Source organism: Notolabrus celidotus, chromosome 18 (genome assembly GCF_009762535.1).
Source record: "Notolabrus celidotus isolate fNotCel1 chromosome 18, fNotCel1.pri, whole genome shotgun sequence".
Classification (NCBI taxonomy): Eukaryota; Metazoa; Chordata; class Actinopteri; order Labriformes; family Labridae; genus Notolabrus; species Notolabrus celidotus.
Window position 1 is genome coordinate 30185473 of NC_048289.1, and position 23057 is coordinate 30208529.

The 23057-nt window shown below is 41.2% G+C and overlaps 1 protein-coding gene across 1 annotated transcript in view; it reads right to left on the bottom strand.

Moving 5' to 3' along the window:
* The window catches only part of LOC117830529 (brefeldin A-inhibited guanine nucleotide-exchange protein 2-like), a 39239-nt gene extending 16182 nt beyond the window's left edge, over positions 1–23057 (bottom strand). The window contains 15 exon segments of the mRNA XM_034708677.1: positions 2482–2542; positions 5520–5673; positions 6663–6691; positions 9201–9300; positions 9405–9639; positions 10751–10884; positions 12595–12626; positions 12805–12964; positions 13234–13410; positions 13752–13822; positions 13825–13930; positions 16747–16893; positions 19474–19597; positions 20194–20224; positions 22912–23057. Of these exon segments, the coding sequence (XP_034564568.1) occupies positions 2482–2542; positions 5520–5673; positions 6663–6691; positions 9201–9300; positions 9405–9639; positions 10751–10884; positions 12595–12626; positions 12805–12964; positions 13234–13410; positions 13752–13822; positions 13825–13930; positions 16747–16893; positions 19474–19597; positions 20194–20224; positions 22912–23008 (1658 nt within the window). The 5' untranslated portion in view covers positions 23009–23057.

Below are 23057 nucleotides of genomic sequence, written 5' to 3' on the forward strand. Positions count from 1 at the left end.
TACAAAACAGACTCCACATTCGTTCATCATCGTTGAAATCTGACGTTGGCTTCACGTATGTAGAGCTTCTCGTGCCTCAGGATGTCGTGTGATCATGTTTTAAATCATTGATTGTTTCCACATACTGTCTGTATATACGCTCCATGCTGTTGAGCTGTGCTATTCATTTTGGACGGTGCTGCTGACCTCTTGGCCAGGTCGCCCTTGTAAAAGAGGTCTTGATCTCAATGGTTCTCATCTGGTTAATTAAAGGTTAAATAAATAGACATAGGCTGTTTCCGAAATCGCTACTATACTACAGTACGTACTGATATGTCCAAAATTCAGTATAGTAAGTAGTATGTGAACAAGAGCAAAATCTGCAGTAAGCCAAACCCCCGATGTCTACTGATTCGGGAAAATATCTCAGTGTGCATCGGACCAGTCTGCCTCGCGTACTGTTTCCCACAATGCACAGCGCTCGTTGCTTTTTCTTTTTCCTCATTTTTTGACGGGAGGAAATCCGTTTTTGGGTGCTGTGAAAGTTATCAAATTACATATAAACTACTTCCTAACTTTTTAATCATAAATGGTGCTAATAAGCTTTTATTTATCGGCTTCGCCGTTGTTTACTTCCGCTTTCCGAAACCGGAAATCCAGCGAAGTCTGGCTCAGCATGCTGCATGACAGATCGGACAGAACAGTCATACTACATACTAAATTCAAACGCAGTATGTAGTAGGCAATACCTACTGCCTACTACATTAGTAAGTAGTATGTAGCAGGCCGTTTCGGAAACAGCCATTGACTGTATATAAAATGGGAAGAGATTTTGTGATGTCAATCATCTGTTTAAACTGTTATGTATATTCTATTGTCTATTTTTATATAGCTTTATATTTATCCTATTGTACATTTCATACAGTGTATTTGTTTTCTTATAGTTAATACTTTATTCTACTTTAGTCTTATTTCTTTTTAGGTATCTGGAGGACTGCTCCTATCAAGTTTCATTGTTTCACCATACAATGACAACAAAGATATCTAAAGATATATATCTATAATTGGTTGTGTTATAAATGCTGACTGAACCAAACTTTGGATCAACCTAAAAACAGGCAAAGAGGCGGAGCTAAGGCGGGTTTATGTAGCACTCTGAGCCTTTATATGATCGAAATGGAGGCATTACAAGAAAACGTATTTACCTCACAGTGTATAAGAATAAATAAATGAGCTAGATACCGTTCACTAAACTGGCTTTAACGTGTTTAATTTTGCAGTAAAAATGGGCTCAACTTCTGGAGACAGCCTCAAGTGGACACTCGAGGAACTGCAGTTTTTGCGCTTCCAAATTGGCTTCATTTTTCAAGATAGACGAATTTACAGCATCCAAAAAACAAAGTAAAAACTTTTAGAGCTCCCTTTACTGATTGGCTGCAGTAAAGGCCATAAGCTCCGCCTCCTCCATGTTAAAAGATGGGACATGGGTCAAGCTCTAAAATCCAAACACTGGTTAAATAAATGTTTGTCAAACAAGGTTTCTGTTATTGTAGTTAGATCTTATCATAATGTTTATATATTTTATCAGTTGCTTGATGCTTTAAAAGGAGTCAGATGTTTGATAGATGTTGCTCCTGCACTAGTTAACAGAGGAGAGGAGGAACTAGGAAAGGAAACGTAACAATCAATAACATGACAGTCATTGAACTTTCCATAATTGTGAGTATCTGTTTCAGACCGCTACAAGAATCTGTTCTTCTGTGGTCGTTAAGTCAATCAATCTTTATTTATAAAGCAGCAAATCACAACAAATGTCATCCTCAGACTCTGTCCAAACAGAGCAGGTCTAGACTGTACTCTATGTTCTATTATTAACAAAGACCCAACATCAAGACCGGATAAGAACCAGTCCCATCTTCCAGACAGGACTCAGTCTGATCTCATCTTAATCCACCATGAGCAGAGCACTTTGCAGCATTTAGCAAGTTACAGTGGCAAGGACAAACTTCCTTTAACAGGCAGAAACCTCCAGCAGGACCAGACTCATGTTAGACAGCGGGTTTTGGATTTTTACTTCACTTCTTATAAAGGGAGGAAGAGATGCATCATCCATCTTATACAGTCTGCTTCTGACACATTTGATGCTTCTTTCTTTTTTCCTCCAGCTTGTTGACATAAAATAAATCCTCACCAGCTTCGTACTGCAGAAATAAAAGACTGTTCCATTTTTCATCAAGAGATCAATTTTCACCTGGTCTGATCCGTGCACCACTTATAACAATTCAAGCACTAAGCACTCCAATCAAAGTGAGAGTGGCCACAGGGCCGAGGCGTAATTAAGAGCAACACAGAATGAAAATGTGATTACGGCAGGTTAATAATAGACACCATCTCTTTAATGCAATGCGGCCTGACTTTGTCCTTTTATTACGGGGCAAAGCAAAGACGTCTCTTTGAATATCAAAAACCATCAGTCATCACGAGTCACAACAAAGAGCTTACTTCTCATTGTCGTAGTACAGCTTCCCGATGGCCCAGGCCACGATGATAGGAAACGGTATACCTGTGGAGGAATGAGAGACACAGTCAGTCTTCTTTCATCTTTCTCTGCTATTCAGATCAGAAAATACGACTCCAGGGATTTTCTGCTGCAGCATAAACTCCTTGTGATTTTTTTCTGTTGTTGTCAGCCCGGCACCAAACCCTGCCAAGCCCTGTCAAAACCAATCTGCGTTTGTGTGCAGAGATCCACAGATGCAAGCCAAGACTTGTCACTATCTGAAATTTCTTTGTGAATAAAGAAAGCTGGACTCTGTTGACGGTAATGTGGAGTGATCGCTCGAGTTACTGACTGATAGGAGTACAATACGGCAGATAAACACCTATTACTCACTATAAATGCACTAAAGGACGGGAGGACCTCGCCAGCTGCCTCCACACACTTCAAAGTCTCTCATCTCTGGAAAGACTCCACTTCATTAGCAAAATATTGTAATAAGTGTAACGCTACACTTCAGGAAAATCTGCTCTCACAGCCGGGGAAATGGTGATTTGTTCTGTTGTTCTCGTGGAGTCCGCACCTCTCTGCCTTCATCACGCTCCTGCTCTTGAAGACTGAGTTAAAGGTAAGCCAAACAAATAGAATTTGATCTTATTTATGTCTCCACCGCCATTCTGCCATCTCCTCCTCACACAGAGGCTTCACGCTGCCCTGAAGGAAATGTAACCCAGCTGGCACAATACACCTAATCCCAGCAGCACATAGTTTAGTTTGACAGAGTGAAACAGGGTGTCAGTAAAACCCACAACAGTATATATACAGCTGCCATACGAGATCATGGTATCTCCATCAAGTCAAGCCTCTCATTGTTCAGAGAGTTTGTGTCTGACCCTCAGTTTGTTCCACTCGGCGATAATCTCTCCAACTTCAGACTGAGAGTTTGGAGAGTCGGTCTCTTTCTGTCTGTCCTCGAGTTAAAGGAAGTTCAGATCAGTCTCATATCTGTCAACATTCACCTAAAGACAAAAGATGATTAGCTTAGCTTAGCATAAAGAAAACAGCTAGCCTAGCATATGATCTCCAATAAAAACAGATTTTGTCTATCTCACAGTAAAAGATTCCACGGGTCAACAGTTCAGCTCAGCAGTTGAAGCACGTGCAGCCAGTTTAGTCAGGACTGCAGCGGACCAGTGTAGCACCTGGACCCTTCTACTACTGAGCCATACTGTTGTAATACATACAGAATGTGGTTGTGTCTGGAAAGTGTGTAAGCTATTTATGACATGGTGTAAATTACAAATCACGGTTTGTAGCCAAAGGTGATCAGGCTTTTGCTATTCGTGCCCCTAAGCTCTGGAGGCCATGCCAAATATAATAATAATAATACTAATAATACAAAATAAAAACAATATAATACTAATAATAAATAATAAATAAACAAATACATTAAATTAAAAGAATACTTAGTTTATATAGCACTTTCCAATACAGTTAACAAAGTGCTTCAAATTGGTCAAAAATTAAAGCTGGGGTTGGTGTTCAGATTTAGATCCACCTTTTGTTACACTGGTTAAAATGATCTTTATGTCCTGATGGTAATCAATACATAATGTGTTCTTAAAAAGGAGCAAAAAAGCTGCTATCTACAGCCGGAGTAAACCTGGGAAAACACCAACCAATCACCGTTTTTTGGGTGCCAAAATTTTAAACCATTCAAAAATCCCATCCTGCCGTTCTGCCCGCCTCCTGCAGAGCGTACATTTCCCCAGCGGTACTCCTCGTCCCCGTCTCCTGCCTCTGCTTCCCTGACTCTATTTACTGCCCCCCTCATCGACCTCAGGCCTGTCCCCTCTGACCCGATGAGGTGCTTTGCTCAGACTGTAGTCCGGATCAGAGTCTAAGAAGCTCTCACCACGGGGCTCTGACAAGCAGAAGAATGAATGACATTTAGTAAGTCCTACAGAAAATATAGATGTACTGTAGCGTCCGTCTGGACGCTGTAGGGATGACGAGCCGATTGGTGAACACGTTGATCTTTAATAACCGGTCACTGTCGGGGTGTTAGACGGAGTTATGAGGAAATGCTACATTCAAATTCATGCTAGTTTTCCGAGACTGGCCAACCCCAGCTTTAAGCAATAATTAAGATAAATAAAACTTAAAATCATACAAACTTATAAATTAAGACCAGTAAAATAAAAGTTAAAATGAATAAATCACAGAATAAAAGCTTCTTTGTAAAAATGTGTCTTGAGTAATGAAGTAAAACAAAGGACTGACTCTGTAGATGATCTCAGGTTAGCTGAGTCTGTCTCCTCTTTAAATCCTGCCTAAGAAATTTCTATTTTATCTTTCGCTTTCTCTGACTGGTTTTGCTTTTAATATTTATTTATTTATATATTTATTCATTTTCTGGTTATTTTAACTTCTTGATGTAACTGTTTTATCAGCTGGTTTTTAAAGGTTTATTCTAAATAAATAGTATTATCTATTATTATCATTTTAATCTCTATACCATCAAACATGCTTACTTTGTGCATTGATTACTAGCCTGATGGTCAGAGTTGTTAGCGTCCATGATTTCCCCCCAAAAAAAGTCACATTTTTATTCTTCAAACCGACAGGACAGATTTATTTTTCACCTCGCTCCATCTTAAACAGGCTTAATTTATTACCTTTAACACACTGACATGAAATACTTTGGTTTGGTCTCATGCCCTTCTGGAGTTGATAGTCCAAATATTTTCCTCTGCACAGCAATGCATGATGGTATTTATTGCTTGGTTGGTGGCCATCAGTGGAACAGTACTTTTCCCAATGCATTATGGGAAACAATGAGTCCACTATATGGAACACAATGATTCTTACTCTGTACTCAGACAGTCCATAAAAGCACATTTTGCTGCTTTTACAAATCTGTTTGTTTACACATTAAAACAAGAACACCACGCTGATCATTACTTTAAGGTGTAGTTCATGCTACACTTTGCTCTCCCTCCATTTTTAACACAAAGACATTAAAGAGTGTTTGTGTACGTACACCAGCCGATGCAGATGAACATCCACTTGCGCAGCTTGTCGGTGGAGTAGGTGAGCACGATGGCGGTGTGGAGGTAGCAGCCCTCGCCGAACATCCAGAAGAAGTTGGTGGAGTGGAAATAGTTGAAGGAGGCGGTGACGAGTCGACACCACACCTGTGAAAGGATGTAAGACACGAGTTAACCTTTGACCTTTAAGGTAGGATTGCTATCTGCATTAATTTATCACACAACGTTAAGTTTAGCACCGTGGTGAAGTTGTACTATCCAACCTCACACTAACTTCACTCCACAGTGTTGCATCAGTGTTGGCCTTCAGAATAAAACACTGTGTCCTGTCCTTCCTCCTGGGACTTACGGGATCTGATGATAGTAATTCATTTACATCATGATGAGACATTTTGCATCATCTGTGGTTCAGGTGTGCCAAACCACACAATATGTGTAGGTTTCACCGCTACACAACCTGTATCATCATTTGTAAATTAACTCTTGAGATACGTCTATCAGGATGTTATTTGAACCACGGAGACTTCGACCTCTTGGCATCACAATCTGACCGGCTCCTCCAAGAGTCCGAGTCTACATCTGTGCCAGACTGTATGAAAACCTTGAGGCTCTTTTGGGAAGCTTGCTCCTCTGTTCCATATCCCTGTCGCTAGAAATCTACAGATGGCAAGATTTGAAAAGGATTTGGATCAAGCCGCAGGATGGCCTCATTCTGTGATTTCTGGGATTCAGCCACTGAAATGACAGAGTGTTCCTCCCCACATGCAAATACTCCCCAATAACAAGCTCCTCCTGACATTGTTTAGCAGGAGCTCTGCGGCAGCATCCTCAGCTGCCTGACACAATGCTGACTGGTTTACAGGAACGCCAACAACCCGCAGAGTGTTTCACCTTAAGTGTGGAATTATAATGGTTTCAGACCTCACTGCAGCGCTGCACATTGCAAAGTACGACAAGTCTGACTGGTTTCAAATTAGTGTGACTCAAATGCTGTGACATGCCGCTCCTCCCTCCAATACAGCGAACAGAGACGGAGCATCTCTAACAAGAGGTCACCTGGTCGGGTTGTTCTGGAGACAGAACACCTCGCTGCATCACATTATATCTCTTCTTTTCTTTAATTTGACACCTGTTACCTGCAGCGGAGACACGGAGCAGACGGCTCCTGGAGATGATCCCCAGAGAAACCTCGAACACCCGAGAGAGGGGAACTCTTTAAAGTCTTAAACTGATACACGAGTTACAAATATGCTGCAAGTCATGTTTCATACCAACAACAGATATATCACAGTAGTGTTTGGAAGATGACCTGATTAGAAATAAAGCCTGGGGTGATACATCACACCTGAGAGATGGCAGGTTATATTTTACAATGTTCCTCTGAAGATGAATCCAGTTTTTCTCAGTTATAAGATAAATAAGCAAAAAAGTTCCTTAAATCAAAAGACTTAACAAACATGAGTCAGTGCTTCATCAGGACTATTTTTAGCAGCGGATTAATACACACTTGGTGCTCTAGCAGCAGGACAGGCTGTGTGTGTGTGTGTGTGTGTGGGTGTGGAGTGGTGTGTGTGTGTGTGTGTGTATGTGAGTGTGTGTGTGTGTGTGTGTGTGTGTATGTGTGTGTTTGTTTGTATGTGTGTGTGTGTGTTTTATGTGCATGTGACGCCCTTCTTTTTTTTATTTCTTCTTTTCTCTCTACTTTAATTAATTAAATCATTTAATGTATATATAATTTTTGCTTGTTCCTTCTCTTTCCCCCTCACTTTTGAACTGACAACTTTCCAATTGCTCCAAGATCTATTGCTACTATTATATTATTATTATTATTATATTATTATTTTATTATTATTTATTATTATCTTACAGCAGTCATCTGAACTTTGTTGAAATGCCATCAGCTCTCTACAGGGATACTTTCTATTAGTTTTGCCACTGTTCCATAACTTTGTTAACTGTCCTTTTGCTCATTTGTTTGTCAAGAAAATCACAAAAAAAAAAAAATTAATTGAAAAAAAGATTTTGTGTTACTTTGATTTATTTTTAACAGCTAACATTTATTTAAAGAAGAAAACTTGTGAAATTATCGAGGTCCAGCTTGTCGGTATGTGGGGTGAGTTAATGTCTGAATAAGTCTCTTTTTCGTTTGTGTGTTGGTTTTGTGTTACTCTTAATGTAATTGTCCCCTGTGTTTTATTGTTTTATTGTCTGTTTGTTAGTTTTGGTGTTCATGTGTACAATGTTAAATGTGAATTAAAAAAATTATACAAAAAAAATAAAGTGAGTTTGGTCCTTTTCAGTCCTGAAAAGTAGTGCTTAACCTGGTGTCAGTTCTAAAGGTGTGTGCCCTTTGAGAAGAAGAGCTGGGGTCAATTTTATACAAAAGAAAACAACCTTTCTAGCACTGATCCAAACAGTTTTTAGTGTTTTAAAAAGCTAGAACTCACTTTCACTTGTCCTACTTCCTCAAATCACAAAGTTTCTTCACATTAACATTAACATCATACCTTATCGAAAAACAACAAAGTTACTAATTAATCTTCCATCACTAATCACTACATTGTTGATGATATCAGCTCCCTTCAAGTGTAGATCCTGTGAGCCGTGCTGTTGCTGTTTGTCATGTGTTGTGTGTAACTTTGATCACGTCTTCTTGCTTATTTGTTTCTTGCAATTCAGTTATAATCAGTGTGGACAGAAACAAATTGTGTTTACCACACAAACTTCATCACAGCTCAAAACATCAGCATCTAACCTGAGAAAGCATGTGGAGGTCTGGAGCTAACACACTGCTTTGATTCCAGATGAACATTGTAAACTTGTCTGTGCTTGTAGTAACTTAGTTTATATTTCATGGTAGACTTTTTAGATATGAAATCATGTTTTCTAGATAAACAGAACGGAGCTGAATGTTCACCCATCATTCTTGACTGACCTCATGCTTTGTGAAAATTTTTTGAGATATTTTAAAAAGTACTTTGAATACTTTAAAAGCAAGTACTCCAGGATAACTCAAGTCAGAATCTGACTGAACAACTTTCACTTGTATTGGAGTAATGTTTGACCAGGAGGATCTATACTTTGACTTCAGTAATGAAGACTTGTACTTTGCCCACCACTGCTAATAAATAACTAACTAAAATAGTCAGAAGTTTATATCTGATGGCGTCTGATTGACAGAAAGACTGATCTCATGTCGGATCAGTGGGAAAAAAAGGTGTTAAATTGTGTGTGACCAAGGATGAGATGTCAGAGGTGATAATGGTCAGCCACATGTATCAACAGGCCCCCCGTCTTCCTCATCATGTCAACAATAATTAATCTCAGTGCACTGTTGAGTGTTAATGAGTTCTGACATCTTGGTATTCAATGCACCGTGCTCTGTCATAGTTTATAAAACAGGCAGAGGAATTCTCAGAGTAGGAAATGATTAAATCAATACAATATTCTTTAAAGTCAGAGAGAGGAGAGGACTCCGTCTGCTCACAGGAGTCATTATCTAAGGCTTCAATAGTAGATCATTTTGGGATCCAAAAGAGATTTCATTCACCTTCTTGTGTTGCTCAATAATAAAAAAACATCACTGCATTACATGATCAAAGGAGCTTAAGATGACTTTCTATGTCCAGGTTACTTTGACTGTTTCAGTATAAGTAATCTTGTATCATACAAACCTGCACAGATGCGTGTCAGTGTCTGGATCACCATCCACTTGTGCTCAAAGGAGCTGGTTGATGTCTCCAGGATGGTCAGAAAGATCTCCCTGAAGAAGACCTGAGGCAGGGAGGTGCAGGGGAGAGAATATGTCAAAGGTGAAATATATCAAGCTTCACAGACATGAACGTTAACACTAAAGTCTGTATAGCTATGTTTTGTACCTCTATCTGCATCTTCAGGTGGACCTTGAAGTGGGACAGCAGGGTGAGGAAGATAGCCAGTGAGAGCTCAAAGACCTCAGGCACAGAGGAGACGCCGTTTTTGGACAGCGCCACACACAGATACTGTTTGATGGCGTTGACAAACATCTCATGAGTGCGAAACACCGGCCCCGCGCCCTGCAGCACGGAGAGCAGCAGCTGCAAGGAGACTATTTTGGACCGCAATTCATGGGACCTGCAGAGAAGAGGAAATGTTTGTGCATCAGAAACACTGAAGGTTCAAATTAAAGTGCAACAGATAGACTAAATAAAAAAAAAATATGTACAACAACAGAAATGAGTCTTAACAAAACATAAATAAGTCCCAGTAGAAGGAAAAAGAGTTTTTTAGGTGTAGTGGTATTGATTTATTGAGGTTGTTTTAAATGAAGACTGGAGAGTGTTCTTTGTTAGCCCTCAGGCTCAGTTTACTGCAGCTTGTTCACACTGACTGCTTCATGGTCTAATGTTACAGTAACAAGAGACGGCAGAGGAACACTGACATGGAAAGGACCAGGTTACCTGTTGAGGCTGAAATGAAGCTTGAGGTATATACTATTTTGTAGCACGATGGAACAGGTTGGCTCAAGGGAGGCCAAAGACATATTAGGAAGGGTTTCAGAGCCTGAGTGTTCTTTGTATAATACATCTCAGTGTGTCAAATATTCAGAGATATTTTTGTTTTTTTAAATGCTGCCGTGATGTAAAAAAACTTGTCTGACTAAAGGCTGGTTTATACTTCTGCGTCTCCTTATACGCGCAGGGGCTGACGCGGACATGAGCTCCACATACTTGTGCGTCGATGTGTCTGTGTGCAGCAATTCTCCCCCGAAATGCTTAAGGGCAGTGTGGTCTCTCTGATAGCCGGTCGCTGCTTCCGGCCCCGCTACGATCTCTGTTTACTTTTCCACAGAGATTCAGAGCGTGTTCTGTTAATCTACAGCTGATACATGTTGCTGTTCATACAGATATGATTACATGAAGAATAGAGAGGAGGAGATGAACTACACGGACGATGAGCGGGGATCCCGGAAGTGCTGAAAATGTGGGAAATACAATGCCGCCGAGCCGACCAATCACAGCGCTTTCAAACCGCGTCGATTCTACGGGTAGTTACATTTTGAAGGAGGTGCACGTCAGCTACGTGCGTAAGCCTCTGCCTAGGTACAGGAGCTGCGCGGTCCTCCGGCGTTGCCCACGCCGTTGAATTGACGCAGAAGTATAAATCAGGCTTAGATAAGTACAGACTGTAAAGGAGCACTGATGTAAATTATAGCATTGAGAGGCGAGGATTAAAGAGCGCTCACTTTGGATCTGGAGGTCCGTCAGCCAGAGGCTTCATGGAGAGTTTGCAGAGAGAGCGGAACACCAGGAAAGCATCTTTCTGCAGGATGTGAGAGAAGCGGGCGGCGTTGTAGGATCCCTGAAGAGTCTCAGCATCCTGAGACAAAGAAAAAAAGTCAATGTTATCTTTTACATAAGAACAAATCAGAACCTATTGTTCCTGTGTTCCTGCGTCAGACTCTTATATTAGGGATGACCACAATTAATCGATTATCGATTAATTGATTGTTAAGAAATTACTCGAAACACGCATTTTTGTTTTCAATTTTACGTCACGTGGAACAAACATGATGTGGTCTCATATTACACTCTATCGGGGAGGTGTTTGAAGTTTAAAGCATGTTTGATGTGAATCAGCTGTTAAAGGTGTTGCGCACAGCGAAGACGCTCAGCTGGCGGCTGCGGCTGTGCGTCAGGTCTCCACGTGCTTTTTAAAGAGGATCAATACAAAACTGCTGCCAACAACAACACAGACACGAAGGTTGAAGCTTTAAACAGGAATTTCCCACTTTGGATACAAAGGCAACAGGCAGGTCGGAAATTCTGGTACACTATGTTTACAGAGCAGCAACATCAGAGCCGTCTGGCTTTCTGCAGCGGGACTGATTATGACCCGGTTGCGCTCCTGGCTGACACCTGACGAATACACATGTTTATTCAATAAGAACGAGTAGACAGAAAACTGGACACTGTGAGTCTGAAGTAATTTTCTGTTAGTATTATGAGCCTTCACTTTATAAGATTATGTCCGCGGAGAATATTTTAATGAGCCTGATCGTTGATATTCTGCGTATCAAATGCCGTATTCAATCCCGTCAGTTAGATGCATTTTTTGCTGTAGAAAATAATTTAGGAGGAAAACACCTATTTGGCTTGTTTTTGACGTAGATAAGATCAATTAATCGATAATTGATGTTAACATTTCCAAAAATCGATCACGGAAAATACTTAAAATGTACATCCCTACTTATATATTAATGTTGTGGCAGAGATTCAGATGTGGCCTGAGGACATTAGTTTGATACAGTGGTGCTCTGTTTTTTGCCGTTAGCAGGACGTTGCTCCCTGAAAGTTACTTATACTCTTTCATCCCTTTAGATACTGTTACCACTTATGCACAAATCCTCATGCATCCATCAGATTTAACACTGAATTACACTTTTTTCTTTTCCATCGATTATTTCTTCATTTGATCCTTTGAGGCTTTGAATCCCTTTTATAGCACGACACCTATATTCAAAGAAGAACTTCTGTTGTTCTCAATGTAGATTATCACATGTGGTGTTTTTTATTTCATTTCTCAATTTGTTTTGTTATTATAATTATTATTGTTATTATTATTATTATGAATGTATTTATTTTGTATTCATTATTATTATTATGATTATTTATTTATTTGTATGTATTATTATTTGTTCATTTATTTGTATTCTTATTACTGTCTTTTTTATTGTTATTCTTATTGCTTTTTTACCTTTTCCATTTATTTATTTTTTAAATATTAGCCTATTTATCTTATTGTAGTTTCACTTTTTTTATTTTCCTTTTTTTATTTATCTTTTATTTTAAATTAGCATTATTACTGGTTCTTTTTTGTTCATTCACTTATTGTGTTTCTCATAAAAAACATCACTTGCTTTAATTGTATACATTGATATTTTGTATGTAATGTAGAAAATTAATCAAATAAACAGATCTTTGAATAAAACCTTTTTAAAAACTGACAGAATAATGCCTCGACAAGCAGAGAAGGCTGCTGTCACCTCAGCATACTACTGAAAGTTAAACATGTTGTAACACTCCTCACCAGCATGTCCGTGGAGGAAACAGAGAGCGGTCCTCAATGATGCCGTTCATCTGCTCTCCTCTGGCTTTGGGGGCAGACAACTCGGTCTGCTCAGGGAGAGGATGAGCTGGATTGTCACCTGCAGCAGAAGAGACCAGAATGGACTTGATGTCATGAAGCTTGGTGACACATTCAAAGAGACAGAACACACTAACACAGGTCTGTTCCTACCTGTCCCACTGTTTGTTGCTCTGTCTGCAGCTCTCTCTCCTCTCCCTCTGTCACTGTTGATTCTGTCTGATGGGACTGCTCTCTGGTTTGTCCCCTTCCTCAGCTGGCTGTTCGGCTTCAGGAAGCGTCTCTGCTGCTTCATCTTCAAACACTGAATCTGCTGCAGATAACAAAGAGAAGATTAAAGAAGCTAATATTTGGAGTCTGGCAAAGGAGTTACACCTTCAGTCCTGATGAATATAAGAAATATCACATTTAAACTGAAAGCTGGAGACACGTGTCGGCACATACCACTTGACGGTGTGACCTGCTCTGATTCTCCATTCACTGGAGCGCTGCCTTCCTTCTGTTCTCCATTGACTGACGGTGTGTTTCGGGTGCTTGTTCCAGGGTGCAGGTCGGAGACAGGTGGAGGGGGCGTGGAGCTACTGTTGTTGGTGTTCGTGAGGTCGGGAGAACTGGCTGCTGGTGACGGGGAATCTGAAGCTCTGGAGTCGGCGTCCGGTCGGAACGTGGAGAGCCAGATCTCCTACTACCTGGGACTGGGGATGGGTTTTGCTGTGGTAGACGGAGTCGGTCCTTCTCCTGCTCTTGAGCCTCCAGAGCCTGAAGAGGAAGACAGAGACAAAAAGACAGTTAAAGGAGATGTTTTATTCAAGATGGTTTAATGAGATGTTGATGAAAATACTGACATTGGCTCCCAGTGATGTGTCTCTGATCCCAAAATACATCGACAAAAGCTAAATCCCCATTATATTGTTGCTAAGAAATGCAGAAGTCAACAGCTGTGACTTTGATTAATACATAAACAAACTAATAAAATCCCCCCCCTAAAGGCCAGCCAGTTAAATCAAAAGCAGACTGCAGAGCACAAAGCCTTCGACTCCTCCTCAGCTGTATGGACAGATATAAAGCAGCGATGGTATCAATGTTTAAAGTGAACTTACAGCCTGGTTTTCCATGCGCGTAAAGATGACATTGAGCATCTGTGTGAGTGTGGCCTTGGCAGTGGTCTGGTGATGAGGTTGCGGCTGGCCAGGTAGATGTTGTAGCAGGTCCTGACGGTGAGCAGCACGGTGCCTTCATGGATCTCTATGTGCGGGGAGGTCACCGCCGTCAGCAGGGCCTGAACACAGAGAGAAGGAAGTCAACACTTTACCAGACAACATGTTGAACTTAAAGCCTCTGGGAACCCAAATCAACAAAAATGTTCTGCCTATGATATTTCAGACCATATGTAAATACTAAAAACTATGTAAAAATATTAGAACTCAACTTCGATCAATTTTTCAAATATGTTCAATTACATTTTTTAACACGTTTTCACACTGGCTTTTAAGGGGGCTGATTTAACCTGATATTTATTACGTAATAAATATCCAACCAATCAGAAATGAGACACTGAGTCACGTGCACACATGTTCAACAAAGCTACTCCGCTCCTGCTCAGACCGTCTTCTGTCCACTAACTTTCCCCAGGACCGGATCACTAACTTTCCTCAGGACCTCTTCACTAACTTTCCCCAGGACCGGATCACTAACTTTCCCCAGGACCGGATCACTAACTTTCCCCAGGACCGGATCACTAACTTTCCTCAGGACCGGATCACCAACTTTCAGACTTTTTAGACAAACAGCTCCGTCTGACATCTGGAGCCGAGCTCCTCTGCGTGCACATACTACACTTCAGCCTCTGAAGATTTCAGATTCTGAAGTATTTTATGACTCAGCACTCAGAGACCATTTGAAATGAATAATTTTCAGATTCTGGAGTTTTGATGTCTTTAGATTCAGAGTCAGACAGCTCAAACATGCAGGCTGTGAACTCTCTCTTGACCTGTCAATCAACGAGTTAGGCCACACCCACATAGTCCTGAAAAATGCTCTAACCTGTTAAGAGTTTTACACATTACATTTTGATATTCTATGTGAATTTTAAATATTCCATTTAGGTTTCTAGGGCCTTTAAAGGGCGCTGGGTCTGCTGAATCACCACCTCACTTCCTCCTTATGTTTCACATAAAGCCTGATGAAGCAGATGCTTGGTGCCTAATTCATCTGTTTGTTTGCATTTTGATGTTGACACCTTAAAGCTGAGTTCAAATGTGTATAGATCAGTCAAAATAGACCACACAGACACCAAGGTCTGCCAACAGATGCTGTTAACCCGTCATATAAATCTTTTGTCAACAGTGATAAACCTGTGTGTGCCTTCTAACAGGAAGGACTTTGTCTACTTGAACCAACCAGGATGTGTATTTCATTCACTAAGAGGAAGCTTCAGGCGGCAGCAGTCATGAATCATGCTCCTGAACAAACACAAGCCAGGTTAACAAGTAACAAGCTGGAAATGTGCAGTGATGTGAGAAAAAGCTTTTGAAATATGGTTAAGAGGTCAATACTCAAGGTGAGTTTAACAATTAAGATACAAATTAAACCGGAAATACTTTGTCACAAATCCAAAAATTATAATAGTGGCATTTAGACGGCATTTAAAAGTAACTAACATCTAGGAATGTAAGGATATATCACAAGACAGTATAAAAACGATCCAAATAAGGGTGGATTAAAATAGATTCAACAAAATTTGTATTTGGATATTATTGTTAAACAGTAGAAGGTGCTATCTGCATTTCACTCCACTTGTTTAACATCATGAAGTCTCTTGTCACTGAGTTGAGCGTAACAGACATGGTGACAGCAGGTGAAGACTGAGCAGGTCAGGATGCACCTTTGTGTTTACAGTCTGAGGTACGGCAGCATTTGTCTTACCCTGATATTCCTGAAGAAAAACATGTCAACTCACAGCCAGGAGCATAAGCTGCACTTTAGTTTATTTAAAGAGATTGACCTTATTTGTTTTATTATTTAATATTTTCATTTGGGAATCTTTCACTTTCCATTTCTTTATAATTGTTCTGAAATTTTCCAACAAGGTATTTTTTTTCGTACGGTCTTTTTAAGGTTTTTGCAAGGTGCTGAAAAAAAGTGTGCAGTGGTTTTATTTGAGTTACAACACACCTTAAAAATGAAAAAGGATTACTTTGTTTACAAAGGAATATAAGAGAACAAATATATGTTGCAACTGTCCATAGAATTGAAATGAAATAATAGTTATTTAAATTTTGAGATCAATCCAGTTTTCTTGAAAATCATTAGAGAATCGTGAGTGAATCATATCGTCAACCAAAAATCAGGATTTGAATCGAATCGTGGGTTGAGTGTATCCTTTGTTACGACTGTGGTCGTAATTTCTGTGTTGTTATTTCTACTGAGAGCGTGTCTGTGTTGGATGTTGCATGTTTTGTCTTATACAGGTGCGCTCATTGTTCATTGGACTTCAGCTCGACAGCTGATAGTCTGGGACGGAGGTCTTTCCCCTATATCTACTAAGCAATTCACCCTGAAGGTAATTTTAGTTCCCTCTTGAGTTGTTATAGTTCAATATAATTTACACAAGTAAATCATTTAATTTTCATACTTGTTTTGTGGCTGCTTGGGACTTGGGGGAAATGGGTCTTTTCAGCCACCCCTAGACCGGGCATAACACCTTACATCCCTACTAATATCTAAACAAAGAAAAAGATGAGGATATATCAATGCAGCTTCTCTGTTCTCTAAGTCCAATAAGGTGAAACACAACCAGTCAAAAAGAGCTGATATTTTCAGACAATCCTGCAGCAAGAAATTAACTGACCAGTGAGTTTGAACACAATCACAGCATTAGTTGTTTTTTTGATGATAGAAAAATAAATATGCACCAATCAGAGGCTTTCTCAGGCTGACAGTGTGATCAAACAGGCATCGCATCTGCCTCCAAACAGAATTCCTCCACCTCTGTGAACTCCGACTGAAAGCTCCCAATGAGCCTCAAACAAACAACAACACTGACAGCTGGAGCGTCTGAAAGCTGCCAGATGCGATGCGTGGCACCGGACGCACCTTGATGATCTGTAGCTGGACTCCCTCGTCAGTCTGTGGACCCTGGAAGCAGTTGCAGATGGTTTCCACCAGCCGGTCGATCAGCCTCTTACCCGGTGTTCGGCTGTCGGGGGCATTGCCTGTGATGTGGCCATACGCGATCAGCTTCTACAGAGGAGAAAGAGAGCACACAGTGAGGAGTTTGTTTCTAGAGGAGTGTCTTGTTTGAAAGTTGTGGAATATGATGCACAGGATTCAATGCTCACACAGGATTTTGATTTTATTTGTATTTACTTGGCTCTGCTTCCCATGTCTTCTAATATCTATCTGCAGACTCTTATTGTTGTGTGTTGGGTGGTGGAGCTGTTAGGGTCCAGGTGCTAGAGTAGGTAGTATCGCTGTTGTCACTACCTGGAGCTTTCATGAACAGAGCCTGGGTCCGTTGAACATGGCAGTACTGTACGAGTTGGGTTATTAAATTGGGGTGTTCTACTAGTGGATCTGATGGACAGTGGGAGCTGACATTGAGGGGGGTCACTCTGGGACGCTAAAGCTAACTGTTGAGCCTCTCTGAGGTGTCGTGGGCCGAAATAAAGGAAACCTCAGTGAAGAGAGGAGCCCACTTGATGACCCCAGCGATATGCTGGCTCTCGCTACCTATCTGTTCTTTCTATCTTATGGCCAAATTCTTCCAGATCCGTGTCCGGTCCATCTCCGATCTGTCACAGCACCGGATCTGATGGTTTCTATTCTACTTATCAATCTCAACAGAGCAGAAGGAGCGGGACAGGAAGTCAGGTTTCACCAAAAAAAAATGAAAACATCCGGTTAATTTTCAGAATAAAACACTCTGTGTTATCACCAGATCGTATTTAACTTAACTACAACAACAACTGTCATGATGCGCGGAGGAAGGGCTGGAATCATCAAGTCAGAGGTTTTCAGAGGACCAGAAAGACAACATGGATGAGGAGAGGAGGAGGAGAATCCTTGATTCAGAAATTACTGCAGGAAAACCTCGGTCACATGACTCCAGCTGTCCGTCGGTCCTGCTCTGTGCTGCGTTCTGAACACACAACCGATGGGTGTTGACGGATGAGAAAGCACGGAGCTGGACTACAGCGGATCGGAGACTGACCAGACACGGATCTGGTGGAAGTCTCGTGTCAGGCTTTGGGGGACATCAGGAGCCATGGGGTGGGCTACTAAAATATCAGTAAAGGGCATAGTGGGTCGGGTTTCTTCACTGAGCGCTCATCCTTTCTTTCAGCACAGGTACCGTGTGTTTATCTCAAATGTAAGTTTATCTGAGTTGTGTTTGTGTGTTTGCTTTGTCGGGAGTACGTTTGTGAGAAAAAAAAAAACAGAGGCACGTTTTGTGTGCCTTAGAATGCTCATTAAGGCTCACATCAAACAAGTTGTGCTCATTTTAAAAGTGACAGAAATGGAGGGAACAGCCTGAGGAGTCGTCATATTGAGTGTAATGTATAGGAAGTCAAGCAAGACAAATAAAACTGGATCCTACACTTCCTTTAATGCTCACTCAAATCCTGAGACACTCACTTGCGGTCACTGTCAATGCCTAGTGCTAACATACCAATGCTAACATCCTGCTACATACTTGTTGTCTCGAGGCGAGTGCAGATATGACACGGGGTCGTAACATATTTCATTGGAGAAGAGTAGATCTTTAAAAACAAGCGACCAAACAGTATGTTTTAAATTGATTGAATGCCCCTAGAGTAACAGAATAGTATTAATATTAATTAACTGCATCGTTATAAACAAATTCAGCTGGTTTAATGAATAAAACATGAAGCATTAAAACTGTAACAATGAGATGAGATAAACAGGCTCATAGGGGTTTAAGATCTAATAAGATAACAGAGCAGGATTCAGGTTTTAACAGTGTAGAGCTGGGCGATATTGAAAAAGATGCTACCATGTTAACATTTTGAATATAAGTCGGTATTGATAATTATCACGATAAACATCAAATCATTATTTCAATTGAGTTTCAAGTCAGATTATTGCTCCTGAGTGACAGTTGAAGACAGTTTGTTAGTTTGTATCTGGATTCAGTTTTCTGATGAACTTCTTGAATCCATCATTTCTGACGGAGCTAACAGGAAGCAGGTCTTTAATATAAGATGAGACTTTTGTGAAGATTTAGTTTGTAGATTCTCATTTTTCTCAGATTGAGTTAGTTGTACATTTGATTTAAATGTACAACTCATGCCTTTAAGCCCCGTCTACCTCTTACTCTGCGACATGATTGGCTGTTCAATGCTGTCGTCTTATTCTATTCAGTTTAATGTTGGGTGGCAACTAGCGTTTAAGACACATTAGCGCCCCCTCTCTTTCCAGTGGTGGGGTGTGTGTGTGTGTGTGTGTGCGTGCGTGTGCGTGCGTGTGTGTGTGTGTGTTTTATCTCCCTGCCCTAAGAGTGCACTTCATGGATTGTAACATACTGCTCAGAAAATTGAGGCTAATATGTAAAGCTACTTAGGGATTACTACAGAGGAAGCACAGTGTACATGTGAGTGAAATGTAGAGCCACTGTATGCAACAGGTGTAGCAAGATTTAATCCCCCCAACCACAACCAGATAAGAAATACAACCAAATGAGAAACAGACAGTGTTTGTTTGTGTTTGTGTTTGTGTTTGTGTGTGTGTGTGTGTGTGTGTGTGTGTGTGTGTGTGTGTGTGTGTGTGTGTGTGTGTGTGTGTGTGTCTGTGAATACTAACCTGCAGACAGTCCAGAGATGTGCTCACTATCCGGGGGGATTTTGACTGACAGGCCAGCTCGAAAGGCAGCACGTATTTATCAGCCTCGATGTAGTTGGCTCTGGGTGCAACCACCGTGCCATCCCTGCAGAGGAGAGGAGAGGAGAGGAGAGGAGAGGAGAGGAGAGGAGAGGAGAGGAGAGGAGAGGAGAGGAGAGGAGAGGAGAGGAGAGGAGAGGAGAGGAGAGGAGAGGAGAGGAGAGGAGAGGAGAGGAGAGGAAACAGCTGTGTGAGCTTGAAATGACTGCAGCAGCTTGTTGTAAACACTGTTCATAAAACAGTGAAACAGACGTAAAGCCCTCACAGTGACTCCAGTAGATGATGAGACTTCATAACACTTTACTGTACGTTTCCATGCAGAGCGTTTGTTTTTCATGCAGAGTTGTTAACCTCGTCATTAAGGTGACAGCTCGCCTGAAGCAGCAGAACCTGCAGGCTACTTAAAGTGCAGCTGATTTACTCCAAAGAAGCAGTAATAAGAGCAGCAGATCACTTTAGTCACAAATCACAGTGAGCAGCTGGGGTTTACTGCAGACTGCTTCAGGGCGAACTTCACCTCAACTCTTTCCCTCTAACCATAAAGACAGAGAAGAAAGACTGCTGCTGAGCACTCATTCATTCAAACACATCCAAACACATTCAAACACTCAGGAGAAAGGTTGGAGCCAAAACAGTACTTACTTTTGTTTCTCAAGCTCGGCCTTGATCTCATCTGTGGAAGGAGACACAGATTAAATGTTATCCAAGTCCGAACTTTGACCTTTCAGCTCTCTGCAGTGTGACTTTTCCTGACTAGGTGAATCACACATCAGTGTTAAGAGGTACTGTCATTATAATTAGTAGAAAAGTAAAACTAGGGGTTTGAAGATAGCTTCGTTTACTGAGCAGGATGTAATCTGAGACTTTGACTATCTCTTATCTGTAATCATCCCTCAAATCTGTAGTCTTAACCCATGCATAACAACCCTTACTTAATCATGTTATACTCCCCTGATCTGTTCAAAGTTATACACACACTACCATGTGTTGCATATTTGGCTACACAGTGACTAATGGCGTGTTGGACTCAGCCGGATGTGACCGACCAAAACCTCCACATTCACATGCACCATTGAAGAAAATACAACTGAGCTTGTCTTTAACAAAGCGGCCGAATAAGAGGAAATTACAGAGGAAATCAACTTGTGCAACATTCACCAGAAATGTCACAATCGCAGCTGTAGGGATGATAATGTGTCAGATCAAAAATGTCAGCTTAGTTTGTTTCTCTGCGGTGCTCAACAACTTGGTTTCTCTCCACAGCATGCCTGATTAATCACGGAGGCTACAGATGATAAGGTCTACAATCCACAGCATAACATCTTAGATATTCAGCCGTATGGTGTCTCTCAAACTCCCTACAGACGCACATAAAGTAGTGCAGATTAGTGTCGTGAGGGGTGAAAAGGGAGTGTTGTGTTCTATCAGTGTCATGAATAATGAGAGAGTGTCGCTGACAGACGGGGACAGAGCTGTTCAAACACACAGCAACTTGTTTGGCCACTTCACACAGTGACATTTATTCCTTTAGAGCGGTACCTGAAGCACCTGTATCAGAACTAAGAGAGGTGAGGTATCCTAAACACCTTCATATTAAAGCCACATGTTTGTGATAGTGCCTGAGGATCACACGCCTAATGTAAACAAGGTAAAGTGTGACATTTCATTCAGGTGTTCAATAACAGCATGACAAACAGGTGTGTGTAAATGGGCAGGGCAAGCTGAAGCAGAAATATAAGCATCATAATACCCAGTGGTGGACAAAGTACACAGCTTCATTACGGAAGTCAAAGTATAGATCCTCCTGTTCAAATATTACTCCAATACAAGTGAAAGTTGTTCAGTCAGATTATGATGAGTTAAAGTCCTGGAGTACTTGCTTTTAAAAATACTGAAGTATTAAAGTACTTCTTAAAATATCTCTAAACATTGTTCTTTCACAAAGCATGATGGCAGTCAAGAATACATAGGAGTACATTCTGTTACATCATGTTTATTTAGAAACCATTACTTAAAATCTCTAAAAAGTATACCATGGAATAAAAACAGACACTAAGTTACTCCAAGCACAGACACCTTAGTTTGAAATGTTAATCTGGAATGAAACAAACGTTACATAGCTCAACACGCTCTCTCAGGTTGGACAGTGAATGTTTGTTTGTTTGAGCAGAGTGGGAAACAGGGAGAACATTTCAAACTATACGTATCATTCTTCATTTCAAAAACCTCTAACACGAGCTGAAGATATGACCATGGGAGCTCAGGTGGAGAATTATAGCCATCATTACCACCTCTACATGAACTGCCTGATCTGAGTGAAATCTGCTCCTTGTTTGCTCCACGTTCAACTGTGGAGACGCACGATATACAGGTACGACTAAACCACTGAGACAAACAGAACTACACAAACACAGTTTACTGTCTTAGGATCAGATTTCAGAAAAGAGAAGAACAATCATGAGCTGACTTCAAAACAAAAGTAGTGAGTTACTAGAACATTGATAGTAATGTGGTGGATTAAAAAGTATATTTGTCTTCTAAATGTAGTAAAAGTAATAAGTTTCCTCTAAAAATAATACTCATGTAAAGTACAGATACTCAAAACATGTACTTAAGTACAGTACTCAAGTTCATTTACTCTGTTACTGTCCACCACTGATGATACCACAATGAAGTGATCAACCTGGTGTGTGTTTGTGTGTAACACTATCTGTGATGGTGCTGAATGGAAAAGCAGGGACGTCAGAGCATCCTGGAGTTAGGTGGCTTGTGTGTCTGGGTGCAGAGCATGACCATAGAGCAGGACCATAGAGCAGGACCACAGAGCAGGACCACAGAGCAGGACCACAGAGAAGTTCTGGGCTGCCTGGCTCTGAAGTGACAGTGCCGGTCTGGCTCTGGTCTGTCTGGGTGCAGAGCAGGTCTGGTCTGTCTGGGTGACAGTGCCGATCTTGCTCTGGTCTGGCTTGGTGACAGAGTAGGTCTGGCTCTGGTCTGTCTCTGGTCTGGCTGTCTGACAATGCTACGTACAGCACAGGGATTGGTCTGTTTGGCTAGCTAACCTAGCTAAAGACAGCTACCTGTGCGCGTGTTTACCTGCCTGTTCTGACAGAGTTGTGAGGACATTATGTTCACATTATAAAGCTAACACACCAGGTGGAGGTTGTGTTCACACACAATAAACAAACTCTACCTGTAACACCTGTGAAGAGACAAACACACGACAACGGCCATCACATGCTAACGCTAACGCTAGCTAGCAGACTGTAGTCTCTTAAAAAGGCCAGACTCGACTTCACTGTTTAATGTAACACTAACTAAAAGCCTCTTCTTCCTCCTGTACCAAACAAATCCACCTACCGAGCGCCACCTGACAGGCCTTCCTGAGCTGGTTGTGCTGGCTCCTCTTCACCTCCTTGTCGGACAGGATCTTCTCCAGCGCCCTGGACAGAAACATGCTCTTGGTTCTGGTGTTCTCCGCCTTGGACTGCAGGTTCAGCTGTGTT